Source organism: Pyricularia oryzae, chromosome 4, assembly GCF_000002495.2.
Source record: "Pyricularia oryzae 70-15 chromosome 4, whole genome shotgun sequence".
NCBI lineage: Eukaryota > Fungi > Ascomycota > Sordariomycetes > Magnaporthales > Pyriculariaceae > Pyricularia > Pyricularia oryzae.
In genome coordinates, this window is record NC_017851.1 from 1969919 (window position 1) to 1987110 (window position 17192).

The window sequence follows — 17192 nt, forward strand, 5'->3', positions numbered from 1 at the left end:
AAATGCACTATAATTTTGGTACTGATAAATAATTGGTTGGGGGAGATTTTGCTTTATTTCCCTTACATACTCTCCGACATCGAAGTGGGGGTCCGCACGCCAGAAAAGGTTCCGGTGCCGCGAATGAATTTCCGAAAAACTAATTTGTATGGGTTTTTGAAAAAACACCCTCATTTGCATACAAACCATCTCTGGGTTTGCATTTAAACGTTGACTTGGTGAAATTTTCAACCCGGTACAGGGTAGCTGACTCGCAGGTGCAGGGTGGGTATTAAACCCGGTACAGGGTAGCTAACCCCACTCGCTGACCTTTAAATTGCATTCCTGCATTAACAAAGTAACGGAATTCCACCATTCCCCACTCCACTTCGGCACTAAATAAAATTGGCTATATACAAATAAAAGTGGGCTTATTACATGCAAAATAATGCATATAATTAACAAATATAATTTATATAATCCCATATTATGAATAATAATAATAATAATAATAAATTAATGTTTTTTTTTTCGTTTATCGTATCGCGCCCGCGCGGGCGCGGTGCGCGGTGCGGTAATTGGGCGTTGGTTAATTCTAATTATTTAATATTTTTTTTTTGCGGTTCCGTTTAACCGAACCAATCGCGCCGGCAAACGCCAAAAATTGTAAATTTGTTCCGTTTGGGTGCGTTTTCCCGAATTTTAAAATATTTTACTAATTTTATATAATTACGCCGAATAAATTAAATAATTCGTTTTTTACCGGGCGTTAAAAACGTTCCGGTTTCCAATTAATTTTTTAATATTTTTTTTCCCGTATTTTATATAATTTTTTAACGTTTTAAAACAATTTAACAATAACGCCAATTTCGCCGCCCGTAAAAATTTTGGCGGTTTTTTTAATAACGGTAATATTTGGGTTAATTCCGAAATTTTATCGTTTAATATTAACGTAAATATTTAATATTTTTTTTATGCACCGCCTATATTAATTTAATATGCAAAAAATTTTAAAAAAACGAAGGAGGGGGAATACGGGGAAAAAAAATAAAAGGGATAATAGGGAAAAAAAAACGGGTGAAAAAAAAAATCAACGCCCCACGTTTTTTATAAATTTTTACGTTTTTTTTTATTTTAAATGTATATAATATTAACGCAATACGTTTAACCGCGTCCAATTCGCCCCCGTCGTAAACGGTTTAACGGTTTTATTCCCCGTTAAATTATTTATTTCGAATATACGAAAATATTTTTGGCCGGAAATGCGACCGATTTATACGCGAATTAACCGGGCGTACGTTCCCGTATTCGCGGGACGCGCCCTCCGCGTTATTAAAATTACCGGGGCGGATATATTTATTTTTTTTCCCCGCCGGGGAATTTTTTAAACGCGCCGCGGGCGAATTAGGTTATACGTTTTTTTATTTACCGCGCGCCAATAATAAAAAAATTTAATTTTTTCGGAATGTGGTCCGGTATTATTTCCGGAATTGGATTAAATTCCAGGCGGAAAAATTGGTAATTTTCCAAACGAAAAATTTGTTTGCGCCAAAACCCGTTATTGGGGTTTTTGGTATATTTATTATACCGTAAAATATATAAACGGTATTATTTAATAATATTTAGGCGGTTTTTGGGGTAATTTTTATAAATAACGTACCGGCGGTAGTAATGGCGATTATAAATAATTGTTCCATTACGGATATTTATTTTATGGCGTTTTCTGGCGGCGCTGGCGCCGGCCAATAGGTTTTTTTTATATACGGGCGGATTTCGGCCCAAATTAATGGTTGTTATTTTGTTTTTTTTTTTTTTTTTTTTTTTTTTTTTTTTTTTTTTGTAAAAAAAACCGCTGCCCTACCTCGTTGTTTTTTTTTAACAAAATAAAACGTTATATTATCCTATTATTATATTTTTTACCTTATTTATAAATTTCCTTGCACTTTATATTATACGTCGTACAAATTTAAAAACGATTTAAAATATTCGAATTTGTTTATGGAAAAGAATTTTGTAAATCCGTTTGCAGGTATAGATTTAATTTCCAAATACGTAATTGCAAAATTTTTTCGCGCGTATTCCTGTTTAAACCATATATTTTAAATATTAATATAGTGCAAATTGGTGTTAATACGCGAGTTTTTATCGATTATTAGGCGGATTGTTTATTTATTATTATAATATAAATTCCAAAGTGTCACGGGCAGGCAGGGCGGACAGGTAGGTGCGGGCGATCAGGTAACAGGACAGAGTATATTGGCTATCTAGTCTTCCAGGTACAGGGTAGCGGGTGGTTGTTGACGAAGACGTAGCTCGAGGAGCTACATATCGGAAACTGCAGAGATTTCGCGTAAATATACGCGCGCGAGGCGCTCGGCCCTCGCGCCTTCACGTGACAGGGGTCATAACTAAGCGACAGCCCAGTGGCTGTCCTTCAGGTCTGTGACAGTATTCCCCCCTTCCAGGCCGAGCTCCGTCACGGCCGGGGCCCGGGCTTATGGGGGTATCGACGGTGGAAATTCTTTACCAATTGAGCAGCGTTTTCCAGGTAATCGGCGGGTTCAGTCGTGGGTTCGCTATATCCAGCCCAACGGACGATATATTTCAGCCGGCGGCCTCCTCGGCCGCGGGTTTCCCAAAAGGAGTCGAGGATCTCTTCGACTTCGTATTCTCTCTCACCTTCCACTTCCAAATGGGGTGGCGGTGCAGGTTGTTGGCCCGGCAGGGGCTTAACGTCAGCAGGTTTTAGTCGGTTTATATTGAAAACAGGGTGTACTCTCATAGACGACGGCAGGTCCAAACGGTAGGCGTACGGGCTAATCACTTCAGAAATTCGGAAGGGTCCCAAGTTCTTCCAATCCAGTTTCTTCTGCGGGCGGGCGGTCTGGATGTTCCGTGCGTCTAACCATATATATTGGCCGACGGTAAGCCGGCGGGCCGGGGTACGGTGTCGGTTCGCCTGTTCTTCGTAACGGGCTTGGGCGGCGGTTATTTCGGCGCGGGTTTGTTCCAGAATGGCTTCCATTCGGGCGGCTAGCTTTTCGGCATCCCGCTGGGCGGGCAAAGGCTGGTTCAGGGGTACCGGCTCGAATCCCATGCGGGGATGGAATCCGTAAGTCGCGTAAAACGGGGAGGTTCCGGTGGTCTCGGACTTGTGGGAGTTGGCTGTGAATTCGGCGAGGGGAAGCCAACTTTCCCAATCATCTTGCAGGTAGGCCACATAAACTTTCAAATATTGTTCCAGGGACGCGTTAAAACGCTCGGTCTGTCCGTCAGTCTCGGGGTGGTGAGCAGTGGATAGCAGGCTGTCGATTTTCAAACGGGTTGTCAGGTGTTTCCAAAACTTCGACACGAATTGGGTGCCTCTATCCGAAACTATCGTCAGGGGCAACCCGTGTAGTTTCCATACGTGGTGTAGGTACAGGTTGGCGGTGTCCTCGGCATTGCAGGTCCCTTTACAAGGGACGAAATGTCTCATCTTAGTCAGGCGGTCTACGACCACTAGGATGGCGTCGTGGCCGTTGCTTTGCGGCAAATGTGTGATAAAATCCATCGACAGGTGTTGCCATAAGCGTTCAGGAGTGGGCAGGGGTCGCAGGAGGCCCTGGTGGCCTTCGCGGGACGGGTTGATTCGGCGGCAGGTCTGGCATTTCTTTACCCATAATAATACGTAATGTAGCATTCCGGGCCAGTAATATTCTCGGGACAGCAGGTCGTAGGTTTTTGCTTTGCCGGGGTGACCGGCGACGGGGGAGTCGTGGCAGCGGCGCAGGATCTCGGCTTTCAGATTATTCGAATCGGGTACGTACAGTTTATTGCGGTAATACAAATAGCCGGATCGTTCTTCGCATTCGGCCAATTGCAGCTTGGGGTGGCGGTCGGCGCCTGTCCTCAACGCTTCTAGGGCAGATTGCGTTATCGGGTCGGATTCGTATCCGGCGTTTAGTAGCTCTATCAGGTGTCTTGGCAATAGGGGTTTGTTTTGGCGGATTATAGGTTGTAACCGGGTGGGGCGGGCAGGTAAATTGTGTTCTTTCAGTACAACTTGTATTTGGTGCTTAAGTCGTTCATCCCCCTCCTCAGGCATATCCTCTAACCTCCTGGTTAGTGCGTCGGGCTTCGCTCCTTATTTCCCGGGTCGGTAAGTGATACGGAAATTAAATCTTGACAGGAATTCGGCCCATCGGGCTTGTCGGCGGTTAAGCATTTTCGTCGTCGTGAAATATTCCAGGTTGCGGTGGTCCGTAATTACTTGGACCGGGGACGACGTCCCTTCGAGTTCCGGGCGCCATTCTTCAAAACAGCGGATAATAGCTAGCAATTCTTTATCGTAAATCTTGTAATTGCATTCGGTAACTGTGTGTTTTTTCGAAAAGAACGCGACGGGGCGGAGTATTCCGTCGTCGCCGTATTGTGACAATATTCCCGCAGAAACATAATCGGAAGCGTCGGTCTCCAGAATTACATCCTTTTCCCAATCGAAGTGCGCCAGTACGGGGGTTTCGGTAAACTTTCTCTTCAGCAGTTGGAAGGCGGTTTCGCAGGCGCTATTCCATTCGAATGCGACGTCTTTCTTGGTTAATCTCGTCAAAGGGGCTACGATTTTTGAGAAATCTCGGATAAAGCGCCGGTAAAAGTTGCCAAACCCCAAAAATGCTTGTACGTCAGTAAGCTTTTTGGGTGTTTGCCAGTCCAGGACAGCGGTGATTTTTTCAGGGTCCATTTTTACGCCTTCGACGCCGACCAGCAGGCCCAGGAACTTGGTTTCCGTCACGAAGAATTCGCACTTCGCGGCGTTGGCGTATAGCCCGGCTTTCCTCAGGGCTTCCAGTACGAGTTTCAAATGTTCTTCGTGTTCTGTTCGGGTGCGGCTATAAATCAAAATGTCGTCCAGGTAGGCTGTACAAAATACGTTTAAATATTCGCGCAGGGAGTCGTTTATATATCTCTGGAACGTCGCGGGGGCTCCCGTTAGCCCGAAAGGCATGACTAGGCTCTCGTATAAGCCGAATCTCGTGCGGAATGCCGTCAGGTATTCTTCCCCCTTTTTAATCCGAATATTGTTAAAAGCGGAAACGATATCGATTTTCGAGAAGAATTTCATGCCGGCCAGGTTGTTCAGGGTCTCTCGGACTAGCGGCAGCGGGTAACGGTCTTTTACGGTAATGTTATTCAGCGCGCGGTAATCCACGCAAAACCTCAACCCTCCTCCCTGCTTCTTCACGAACAAAACGGGCGAGGCGACGGATGACGAACTGGGTCTGATAAACCCTTTTTTCAACTCTGCGGTCAGCCATTCCTTAAGGGCTATCAGCTCTTCGCGGGACATGGCGTACAGGGGGCCGAACGGCGGCGTTTTTCCTTCTATAAGCGGGATATGGTGGTCGGACGGTCGGTGTGGGGGCAGCTTCTCGGCTTCTTGCGGGGAAAATACGTCCGCGAATTCCCGGATTGTTTCGGGCAGGGTCGGCCCGTTCCTATTTTGGGGGTCGGCGGCTAGGACCTCATCAATCTGTTTCAAGGTTACGGCGTACAGTCGGCAGGATCGGCGGCGGGCGTACATGCTCGCGGCTTGCAGGGAGATAGGGGCGATATCCATTTCGCGGAGGGACGGCGGTCGGTCAGCCTGGTACTGGGGGCGGCTTTTTTTTGGTACGGCGTGTAAAGCTTTAACCTTCTCCGGTTTGTCGGGCATATTGCAGTGTCGGCGGCAATAGTCGCTGTCAAACGTAATAACGTGTGACGCGAATCCAATCGTTGGATCGTGCTGCTTTAGCCAAGGCATTCCTAGCACAATGGGGTAGTGGGCTAGCTGTGTGACGAAGAACAGCGCGTTTTTCTGGATGTGGTCCTTGATTCTCAATTGTCCTCGGACATAATGGGTGCACTTCCCACTTTCGGCGGTCCTTCCGTCGAATACTTCGATGTCGAATGGGTTTCGCAGCGGATACATTTGTAGTTGGCGTTCTTCGGCCCATCCTTGGTCGAGGAAGCATTTTCCTTCCGCACCGCAATCGGTGAGGGCATAGGTTGGGAGGTTTTGGCCCCCCACTGTCAGTTCGGCAGGCAGGATCATCAGGTCGGATCGTTGGTTATATTCCTCTTCAACGGGGAACCCGTGAACGGCGGCGGCAGAGATGCGGATCGCCGGCGGTCTATGCGCGGCCTTGGCGGCCTGGGGGCGACTTATCCCAGGCGGGCTCCGTTTTTCGAACTTCGGCTGCTGGAGCGGCTGGCGTCCGAGCCGCGGCGGGGGTTTTTAGGGAGTTTGGTTTGTATTTGGCGCGGGGACCTGGACCTGGACCTGGATCGTTCGATTCCGGCCTGGTGCAGCCGCGTGCGGCGGGTATCCGGTTCCGGGCATTTGGCAACGAAATGTTCTTGGGATCCACAACGGTAACATAGCATGTTTTCCTTGCGGTTGTGGCGGCGTTGGCTGCTCAGGTCCATAGGGTCGTTAAGCGGGAGCTCCGCGTTTGGCTTGGGGGCGGCCCGCGGTATGTCGGGTTGGGTTCGGGGAGCCGCGCGCGCGGGGGGCGCTGCGGCCCGAGGGGTACGTGTCTGTCTATTTTTATACTGCTGGTGCTGGCGGTAGCGGTTATCCAAGCTTTGCAGGTGTCGGGTAAATTCGTGGTACTGGCGGGATGGGGCGGGGTTGTGGAGGAGCATGTCCTGGAGCTCTTCCGATATTCCCTGGAATAGAAGAGGGGGGAGGGCATCCTCCGGCATTTCTCCTTCCAGAGACAGGCGTTGGAACTCCGACAGATACTCGGCGAAATCTACGTTCCGCTGCTTCAGGGCATATAGTTTGTTTTGTGCGTTTTGGACGTGGTCGGGGTCCCCGAATGCCTCCTCTAGGTATTGGAGGAGATCCGTATAATCTCCGAATTGGGGTGTGCCTCCGACCATTTTGGGCAGGATCAGGTTGTACGCTTTACCGGACAGTCGACCGGCTACATAAATCAGGCGTGATTCGGGGTTGGGGAAGCGGTCTTTGTTTGAGGTCATTTTCCCCCGGATTTGGGTGGCGAAGCGGCGGAGGTCGGAGCGGGCGCCCGTAAATTTATCGGGGTCTGGAAGTCGTTCAGAAAGGCGGGCGGAGGCGGGATGTTCGGAAGCAGGCGGCGGAGTCGTTCCCATAGGAGTAACCATAAGGGGTTCAACAGGCGTGTTGGTAGTTGGGGCGGGGGTGGTTATATGTACCGTGGGCAGCGCTGCGGTCCGAATTTCCTTCAATTCGGACCGTGTTTTCTCTAATTCGGCGAAAGCGGCGTCCCGGGAGGTTATAGCGGAAGCCTTTTCCATGGCCATGGCCAGGATGTCGGCCTGCGCCTTGTCGCGGACACGGTCCGTTTCGGCGCGGGCGCCTTGGGTCTCGGCGCGGGCGCGTTGGGTCTCGGCTTCCTGCATTTCTAGGCAGGAGTTCAGGCGGACGTTGCTATCGTGCAATAGTTGCAGCTTTTGGTAGGAATCGGAGATGTAAGACACCCATTGTTCAGGGTGTCCTTGTAGGTGTTCGATCAGTTCCTCGGTCGAATCGGTTAAGATCGGGGGTTGCAGTGACGCAGGCATCGCGGGCACCTAATGAAGGAGCTACGTAATGTCACGGGCTGGCAGGGCGGACAGGTAGGTGCGGGCGATCAGGTAACAGGACAGAGTATATTGGCTATCTAGTCTTCCAGGTACGGGGTAGCAGGTGGTTGTTGACGAAGACGTAGCTCGAGGAGCTACATATCGGAGACTGCAGAGATTTCGCGTAGATATACGCGCGCGAGGCGCTCGGCCCTCGCGCCTTCACGTGACAGGGGTCATGACTAAGCGACAGCCCAGTGGCTGTCCTTCAGGTCTGTGACAGTTAATATCAAAATAACGCGGTAATTTTTAATGGTTTGTTTTTTAACGTAAAATTTTAATAACGCGAATTTTTTTTAAACGTTTTAACAATTTTTTAAAACGTATTTTAACCGTTGCGGTGCGCGGTAAATAAAACGGTGTTAAAATATATGGGATTTGTATTTTTAACAATTTATTAATGCAATAAATTAATTTTTTTAAATTATTTATTTATATAATTGTCGAAAACCTTTTAATATTTACGCGTTTTATTTATTACGTTTTTAATTTCGGAAAAAATAGGGTTTGTTAATATAATAAATTTTTCCAATATTTTAAAAACAGGGCGTTTTTTTTAAAACGTTTTTATATAATTTCGGAAAATTGCTTTTTTTTATATATTTTTAAAATTCCAAATTTTAAATCGTATTTTGTATATTGCGAATTTTATACGTTTAAACGTTTCGGTAATTAATTTTATAAATTTATCGAACGTTACGAGTTTTTTGTAAATTTATTGGTCGGAATTTACCAATTTCCAAACGCGTAAAATTTCGGTATTTTAACGGTAAATTTTATACCATTTTAACCATTTTGTTCGGAAATTTAAAACGGTAATTGGTTTTTGGAATTTTTCGTTATAAAATATAATAAATTAAAGGGATTTTGGGAAAATAGGGGCTATTTTTAAAAATAATTTTTATTTTAAAAAAAAAATAGATAATTATGGACGTTATAAATGTAATTTTATAACGCAATTTGCGTAAAATAAAAATTGCAATAATTTATTGCTGTACCGGGTTTATAATTGACGCACACCAACGTTTACGTGCAGGCAAATTAATTGGGTAGGAAAGCCCTATATTGTTGTTCGTGGTGCTATCTAGCCTAAAGAGCATAACAACGTTTTTATAGTGTTCCTAACGCTGACTAAGCTCCTGTCGTTATGTGATACCAAGATTCTACTGATTATCTAATGCAACACATCTCTTATTATTTTCAAGTTTGAACCCTTGGTGCCCAATGCCTGAAAGGAAGTTTTAGGTACATGCGTACGTATCACCGCTAAAGTTGAATATTCAACGACTGACCTACCTATCTAAAAGGTACCTTGTAGTTCGTAATTTGTCAGCGAGGAAACGTGTTTTCCTGTATCTTGATCGTTGCCAGCTATTAATCCTGACCTGCAGAGATTGGCGAATCACATCGAAACAATGGGGAAGGAATGGCGGGTTTGCATCTATCTCCTCAACATCCAACAAATACCACCTCAGCAAGTGCCTCTTTGTTTATCCGAATGGAACTTTGCATAATACAACAGAGGGAGTCATTGGACCAGTCAAAAATCCTCAAAAACTCAAGGCTAAGGTCAATGTCGTCGAAAATGTCCTCATGGCACCTCCATTATCTACGGAGGATTTAAGGGGGTTAGGTGACACACCGCTGCTAGATTACCATGGCAATAATCGGAGAATTCCCCTAACCATCAGGGAAATCTCACCCCTGCCCCAACCAAATGGCATTGATCCCCGAGGCTCAAAGCTGACATATCTCGGATTTGCGAACGACTGCGCCGAGGGCTGCTTGCTGCTATTGGTAATCATAAACAGTCTAGACTTGCAGTCACTATCACGCTTTTCTCGGACTTGAAACCAAAAATAAACCATAAATTATTCCACGCCATTGACGAACTACCAGAAGCATAGGGACTCAGCACACGATGGTGCTTCTTTACGCTATTCGCGAAAGCTGGACTTATCGGCTCGTCGGGTACCGTGATATTTGCGGTCGTTACCGCCTTGTTCCCTGCGCCGATTCAGCAGCCGGCATCTTTCATCTCAACATTCCAGAGACTTCCGGCATTGATTGCTTTTTTTTCTGTTTGAGCGGGTGGTGTTTTCTTACTGCGGCGGAATATCAGCCCAGCATTTTAAAGCCGACGATACGTAGCAGGTCTCCACCGCCTTACCTAGCGGAGATAAGTTGAGTTTCCACGAGGTGATGGAAGCGAACGAGCGAGGGCTGAATGCTAAAGAAAAAGAAAAAGAGAAAACGCAGGCAACACTCTCGGACGTATCTCATCTGGAAGACTGCTGTGCTTTTCCCAAGTAAGAAAGGCTATACCAGGCCAGGATGAGGTTTGAGTGTGTCTTTCTCTTCGATGTTAACCCCTGAGCGTTCCGATCAACAGAAGCATCATGCTTCGTCTCTGATATCTGATGAAAGCTGTATGCGGCGACAGCCCAATACCACTGAGAATATGGCAAAACTTGTCATAGGTCACTTCAGGCCGTCCACATGATGAGAGCTTTGAGGACGGGCTTCTGAGTTGAGCTGATGGAAGACCCCTATTCTGTACTCGCAGAATTCAGAGATGTTACGTGGTTCATTCAACACTCGTCATCCTCGCTTCTCATCTGTCGTAAGCGTCGCTCCATGTGGAAATGGGGAATGGGTTGACGCACAGGCGTTTTGGTCTGTTCGCTTTTCTTTTATTTCCAGAAAGACTGCAGCATCCCTCTGGCCGGCAACAAACCTGTGGCTAGCAAAGGTGGCTAAATATCGACACGAGACGCTTGAACTTGTTGTCACTATTCCTGGGTACTAGAGCTAGTAGTTCCTGGGTTTGGTCCACATAGTCTGGAACTAGAACTAGATTAACCCATCACATTAATCTTTTGATGCCTTGTGGTTACCAGAGTTTCATCATGTCGCCAGTCATGCACTGATATTATTTTTCACACTGTCCCTTGGCTTTCACTGCCTGGCTCGGACGAACCGGATGGAACGCAGGGCCACTTGCCCCATTAGGGATGAGGGCAACCTGGCCACGGTATTTACTACGTATTGGTTTCATTTGATTGGGACAGTCATCTCATCTCAGCTGCAACTGAGATAAACCTTATAATTTCTAGGTTCGTAGGGTCGATCTAGATTTATTCTAGAACTAGTCTAGACTAGTACACGTAAAAGTTGGTTTCGTTTGGGTCCCTCTCCTTCATCTTCTTATTCTGCCTCTTCAGCGCCACCTTGAGCGACCAGGCCAACGCCACGCAACCCGCCGAAAAGGCAATGCTCGCAAGCCACGGCGGGATGTACCGCGGTGCAAATTGCTTATCCCAGATGTACGGCATGTAAATGGAAGACATGTTGCCGAGCGAGTTGGCAATGGCCAGGGAAACCGACTTCTTCTCGTTGGTCTGACCGAGCGTCGAAGATACCCAACCCAGAATGATGTTGTTGATGCCAAACGTGAAGCCCACAAACAGAAAAATACCCACCATCCGGGCCGGGACGTTGAAGGTCGCGACGGGGAGGATGAAGCCGATTATGACGATGGACTTGCACACGGTTATGTGCCACGTCCGCTCGTTAAAGTGCCCCGAGGTCTTGCCCATGATGACAGCCATGATGGCGGCGAAGAGGTACGGAGGGAACGTCAAGACCAAGCTCATAATCTTGTCCTGCACCAAGGTCTGCAGCACCGTCGGCAAAAAGTTCTGGAAGCTGATGGACGACAGGTGAAAGTTGTACATGAGCACCAGCACCCACGTGCGCCAGTCCGCCGCCGCCTGCTTCAGCCCCAGCCACACGCTCGTGCCCTCTGCCAGATCCGTCGTGTCCATGCAGATCCTCGCGTGCGCGAGCTGCCTCTCCTGCTCGCTCAGCCACCGCGTCGTGAGCGGGTGGTCCGGCAGCATGAAAAAGGCCATGATGGCCACCACGATGCTCAGCGCGCCCTGGATGATGAACAGCCACTGCCAGCCCGCGAGCCCGCGGGCGCCGCCCAGCCCCGAGAAGACGCCCGCCGCGATGAGCGGCGACACGGCGCTGGCGAGCATGTTTGCCGTGAAGAACCACGACATGCGCACGGCGATCTCCTTGCGCGTGTAGAACATGCTGATGACGTACAGGGCGCCCGGGTAAAAGGGCGCCTCGGTCACGCCCAGGAGGAAGCGGAAGGCCACCATGGTGGCGTAGTCGTGTGCCAGGTACGTGAGCAGGCTGATGATGGACCAGGCGAGGCAGAAGCCTGCCATGTACCACGACGGCTTGACCCTGGTGAGGATCATGTTGGACGGGATTTGGAAGGCGATGTAGCTTTTGCTCTTGTCAGTAACCCCCTGTGATGTAGCTATGGATATGGCAACCACTCACCCAACAAACAGGATCGACACGCAAGTGTTGTACTCGGTGCCTACCAGGTTCAGCCTCTTCTCGAGGTCGTCGAGTCGCGCATTTACCAAGGCGTTGCGGTCGAGGTAGTTGAAGAGATACATGAGCCAGAGGATGGGCTGGTTGCGCAGGTTGGTATAGGTCAGCCTCAAATACTCTTCAACTTTCTAAACAGCAAACTCTCTTACAAGAATATGCCAATCCAGCTTCTTGACCAACGCTATCTCTCTTGGGTCGGTCTTGATGTGCGAACCAAACTGATCGACCTTGTCCACCATGGGGCCATTTTTAAACAATCCCTCTTCATTAGTATGTGCGTGGCCGATTTGCTCTTCTTCAATCCGTATATCATTGCCAGGCTCCCTCCCTGGGGGTGCTGTGGGCTGTGCCGCTGCCATGACGGCGGCTAATAGGGCTTCTTCCCTGTTGCTATACCCAGAGGCTAGACCAAATGCCTCTTATTCTTTTTCTATACAGGCTGACGGTTTGGAAAACACTTGGGCAGTTGAACAACATAGGTTCAAAAAGAGGGAACTTGATTGGGGCAGGTCTCCTTTTCATACTTTTGTTTTCGGTCTGCTTAGCATTCACTTACATGCAACCCCCGCGAAAGTTGGAGGGGTGGCTGGGCTTGGTCAACGGCAACCAGCAACAGCCAAGACGGCATCAGAGTCGGGATATTAGACTGGACTACCACCCAGATTCCGAGCTTGGTATTATCGCGACGGTTTTTATTCGGGCTATTTCACCTTCTTGGTTGCAGCTTCTCCGCACGCCATGGAATCACCAAGACCTTTTGACATGTTGCCGAGCCGTGCTGGTCTTGGGGGTCTGGGGAAGGAGTGGGTGGCTAGGTTGAAGGTGTGTACAAACGAGCAGTCTCACCGTGCTTCTACGGCACAGTCACTGATGGGATTTTTGTTTGGCATGGACTGTTGTGAAATTGCATAGCAGTGGGCATCGCGATAGGGGTCAGTATCTTTTTTGGTTCCCTGAGAGCTTTTTAGACGATGGCATTCAAAAAGGCCACGCCAAGCAAATGGAAGTTCATTCTTTGCTCGTGAATGTGGGGATAACATCTTGGATTCTGGGGAATGACTGAGATCCTGGGGTAAACAGCACATGGCCACTATTTGTTAATGACTCGATGGGGTTAATGTTTGCTGCCGCTTTAGCGTAATGGCTCGAACCACAAAGCCAATAAGGGTTGAGGCCAAGGCTTGGTATCTCACGCTTCTCCCGTTCCTTGGTCAAACTTTGCTCGCGTGGTGCTGCGATCAACTCCGTCTTCGGAGCAGCGTGCTGGACGTGTACTGGTATGCCTGTAACCAAGCTGCTTGTATTCAGTTCTCCAAGCTTTGCCAACCAGACCGTTTTCGAGCTTAATTCTCAAATCGCCGCTAGTATCGTCAAGTACGAAAGTAATTCGTGTCAGGATCTCTTGCGAACTATTCTAGTCGCGGTAAATGCCAAAAGCTTCAATGGGCATGGGTTTCCGGCCCAACGGCAGCTGACTCCTGAATCCCGTCGGCTTTGCATGTGCGGTAAGCTCAGTTTGTGTTGCCTCAGAATCATCTCCATCTTCTGCTTTCCCCGGTATACTGATTTTCATGGACCCCAATAGCAGAATTGCACATTCCAGATTGTCGGGTCTGGATAAAATGTTACCGCGTGACTTCCCCGTCTTGTCGACTATGGCGGCTCGATCAGCAAGACCTACGCATATAAAGTTTGAGAGGGCTTCCCGAAGTGTTGGGGCCCAATGTTACACAATGCATGGTCCAGAGCAAATTTCGTAGTCGCCAAATAGCATTTGCAAAATGGTATGAGCTTGGCTTCTTATTGGTCTCGGTTGTGATCCCGGTGCTTCTTTTATGCCCGCAAGCAAAGAAGCATGCGGGGGAACGGCGTGTGCAGCAGTGAAGCTCCAGCAATTAACCTCGATCTGCCCAAGCTAATGCCGGTTAATTTGTTGCCCTGCATCAGCTGCTCCAAGAGCTGAGTTCGCACCTGCATCTGTCAAGGCCAAGGGCCGTGTTTAGCCTATGTGCCGTTGTGACGACGGTACGCAACAACAGACGCTGAGAATAACATCAACTCGAGCCTGGTACGTCCCAGCACTGCAGCGCGTGGGCTCTTATCAGGGTAGGATCGCAGCTTCGTGGATGTGACTGGCACGCCGAATTCCTTTCTTCGCTGTGGGATGATGCACTGTGACCACATAATTCGGTGGACAACATAGACAACGCTCTTGCGTCTTTCAATAGAGGTGTGGTGTTTCTATTCAACGTTTGATTGCGTCCCGTGGATGGAGTAAAGCTTATCTGACCGAGAATCTCCCGTCAGCAAAGGACGCCTTGCTTTCACTGATCTTACCGGTCAGTTGTCTTCGAGTACACTTCAAACTACTGAAAAGAGGCATGATGGAATACTTGAGAGCAAGGCGAAGCCGAATGAAGGTTATTGTGCCTTTGACCTAAGCAACTTGGCCAATGTCAGCAAAGAAGGTATACATATACAAGAAAGATGAAAAATCAAACTGAAAAGAATCCGAACGCCCACGCTGTTTCCCAATACCCTTCATCCCTACTCACGAGCAAATACATGTCCATTCTGTTACTGCTGCTGTTGTTGCTGCTCGCGTTTCATGTTCTGGTGGCGAACATGCCTCCTGTCGTCAGACACTGCCGAGACCTCTCGTCTCCGTACCCGTTGAGCCCTCTCGCCCCTGCGCCAGTTGCTGTGCTTCGTCGTGTCGATTATATCAACAGTGATGAGACCCGGTCCGCCCTGGTTCTTCCTGCCGCCGCGCGGACCGGGGAGAGGCCCATCTAACAGGTCACCATCCTCGAGCACAACCTCTCGATCGCCGCTGCGCGTCGGCTTGCCTCTTTGCGTCCTACCCAGCGGTGCGTCGTCGTGGTCCTCGAGCGTGACCGGGATATCTTCCCCAATCACCACCGGGCCCGGTCGTTTCCTGCCGTGGGGGCCCTTATGCGAGCTGGGGGATGAGCCTCTACCCTTTGGCTTGCCGGGATGGCCGAATGGCATTTGGTCATGGTCGTCGTCATCCATCATCCCACCTGGGTTCCCTGGGATGCCTCGAGGTGGACCACCAAGCGGGCCGTCGATGTGAGGTGGACCCACCACAATAACTGGCGTGAGAATTATAGATCCTCCATCGTCGAGAGGACCAGGTAATGGGCCTTTTGGCTTTGGTGCGGCAGGACCTCCAAAGGGAGGATTCGTCATAAAGTTGTCGTCACCCAAGCCTCCTATTGGTGCAGGTTTGGGTTTTGCTGTAGGATCAAGCGGACCACCTCGGACTGGATTGACCTTGATATCTGCAGGAAGTTTGTTGTTGAGACTAGCAGGAGGCAGTTTGTTGTCGAACCCATCAGGATGCGGCTTATCAATAGGCCCAGGAGGAGGAAGTTTGTTGTCAGGCCCTGAAGGAGGCAACTTGCTGTCGAGACCAGCAGGTGGCAGCTTGTTGTCGAGACCAGCAGGAGGCAGTTTGTTGTCTAGCCCATCAGGATTCGGTTTAGAAATAGGCCCGGAAGGAGGAAGTTTGCTGCCAGGTAAAGAACCAGGCGACTTAGGAACAGGCTGGGCCGGCTTGATGGGGCTCAAGTCTTGGGGGAGTTCCGGCTTCCAGGAGCCAGGGAGACCTTGCGGGATACCATCGAGGCCAATTTTATTCACGTCTATAGGAGGCATCTGTGCAGGTCCATTGCCAGCACCAGCTCCAGGGTTTCCAGAGGGGGTTCCAACACCGTTCTTATCTCCCTCGGGTTTGAGAGGGTCACCGGGCTTAGGCTCTGGTTTGGCGGGAGTGCCAGTCGGTCCATTCTGGGGCGGCTGCGTTGGTGAGGTCTTGGTGCTCGTAGAGGTAGATCCAGGTTGTGTGGATGTAGACGAGCTAGAGGTACTTGTGGAGCTAGAACTTGTGCTTGTGCTCGTGCTCGATGTACTGTTTTTGAAGGGTGTGCTGGTCGAGGTTGGCCCAGCGGGTCCGCCGGCGCCTCCAGGCTTCAGATCTGGCGCTGGTGTGATTGTCGGGGGTGTCTGTGAGCTTGAAGAAGTCCTTGTTGATGTGGATGTGGATGCAGAAGTTATGGTATTGTTTCTCCCCGCTCCGAAAGTTGGAGTCCGCATCGCTGAGCCCGAAGAGCTCGTGATATTTGACACCTTTGGAGGAGTTATCCCTGAGCCACCTGCTGTTGCCCCTGGGCCGTCAGGCTTTTTGTCCTTCCATTCGGCCTTGGCTTCAGGACTGAGCTTCTCCCAGTCCTTGTCGATGAGCTCCTCCACCTGACGATCATTAGCACCCGGGCTTGCCTTCTTGATCCGCTCCCTGTTCGCATCCGCATAGTTGAGGAATGCAGGTGTGCCCACAACCACAAAGCCACCACCGTCCATCGGTGCATCGAGGATAACTCTCTTCATTTTGACTCCATGTTCTGGCTTGATGTACCTGGGTTTCAAAGGCACTGTCAATGCAAATGACAGGACCGAACAGGCCAACAAGGCGGCGGCTTCGAGCCGCATTTTTGCCGTTTGTCGACGTTATCGAACAGAACTTTTTGAGTTCTGGATTTCGCTTTCCGTGTGATAATTTTCAGTGCTTTATTTCTTTCCTGTCCCTTTCGCAGAGACCGGGTGCAATATCAAGGCACCTCTCGTTCTGATGTTTTTGGCGTGGAAAAATGGTGTGAAAAGTCCATCGCAGGAAAATCGAAACGTCCCTCGCAATGCGAGCAGACCATCTGGAGAATATAATCCATGGCTGTGACCTGGATAGTAAGTCGACAAGAAAGTCAGGATCGGTTTACTTGCGCGCCCGCAGCCTTGTAGTAATATGTCAAGGTTGTTGGTGTCGAAGTCTTCCTAAAGCACACGATTCCAGTGCTTGCTCGCTGCTGCTTACTGTAAGTGCCGCTGAGAGCGGGGCAGTGCAGGCAACGACCCTGCAGGCTGCTGTAATTAGCGAGCGACCGTCAGGCCCGGAATGTTTGACACACGTGACTGGATCCGTTTTTATCCGCCCGCCAAAGCCCTCGGCAAGCTTGCGCAGGTGGGCAATCCAATGACTGTTGAAGTCAACGAACGATTTGCTCTACGATTGGATCACACCTTGACACTTACGTGGTACATTCTACTTTTTGCGCATGCCTTCTGGGAACAGACGATTTACTCGGCAT

General features: G+C 49.2%; 2 protein-coding genes across 2 annotated transcripts; both read right to left on the bottom strand.

Annotated features, from left to right (window-relative positions):
• Positions 1–10723: 10723 nt before the first annotated feature.
• On the bottom strand, positions 10724–12800 carry MGG_17097 (uncharacterized protein). Its single transcript, XM_003716483.1, has 3 exons — positions 12177–12800; positions 11971–12107; positions 10724–11913 (listed from the first exon to the last, which is right to left on the bottom strand). The coding sequence occupies exons 1-3, from the start codon at positions 12384–12386 to the stop codon at positions 10770–10772; spliced, it is 1491 nt and encodes a 496-aa protein (XP_003716531.1). The 5' UTR covers positions 12387–12800; the 3' UTR covers positions 10724–10769.
• Positions 12786–16920, bottom strand: MGG_17098 (uncharacterized protein). Its single transcript, XM_003716484.1, has 2 exons — positions 13999–16920; positions 12786–13933 (listed from the first exon to the last, which is right to left on the bottom strand). The coding sequence occupies exon 1, from the start codon at positions 16537–16539 to the stop codon at positions 14605–14607; it is 1935 nt and encodes a 644-aa protein (XP_003716532.1). The 5' UTR covers positions 16540–16920; the 3' UTR covers positions 12786–13933; positions 13999–14604.
• Positions 16921–17192: the final 272 nt, after the last annotated feature.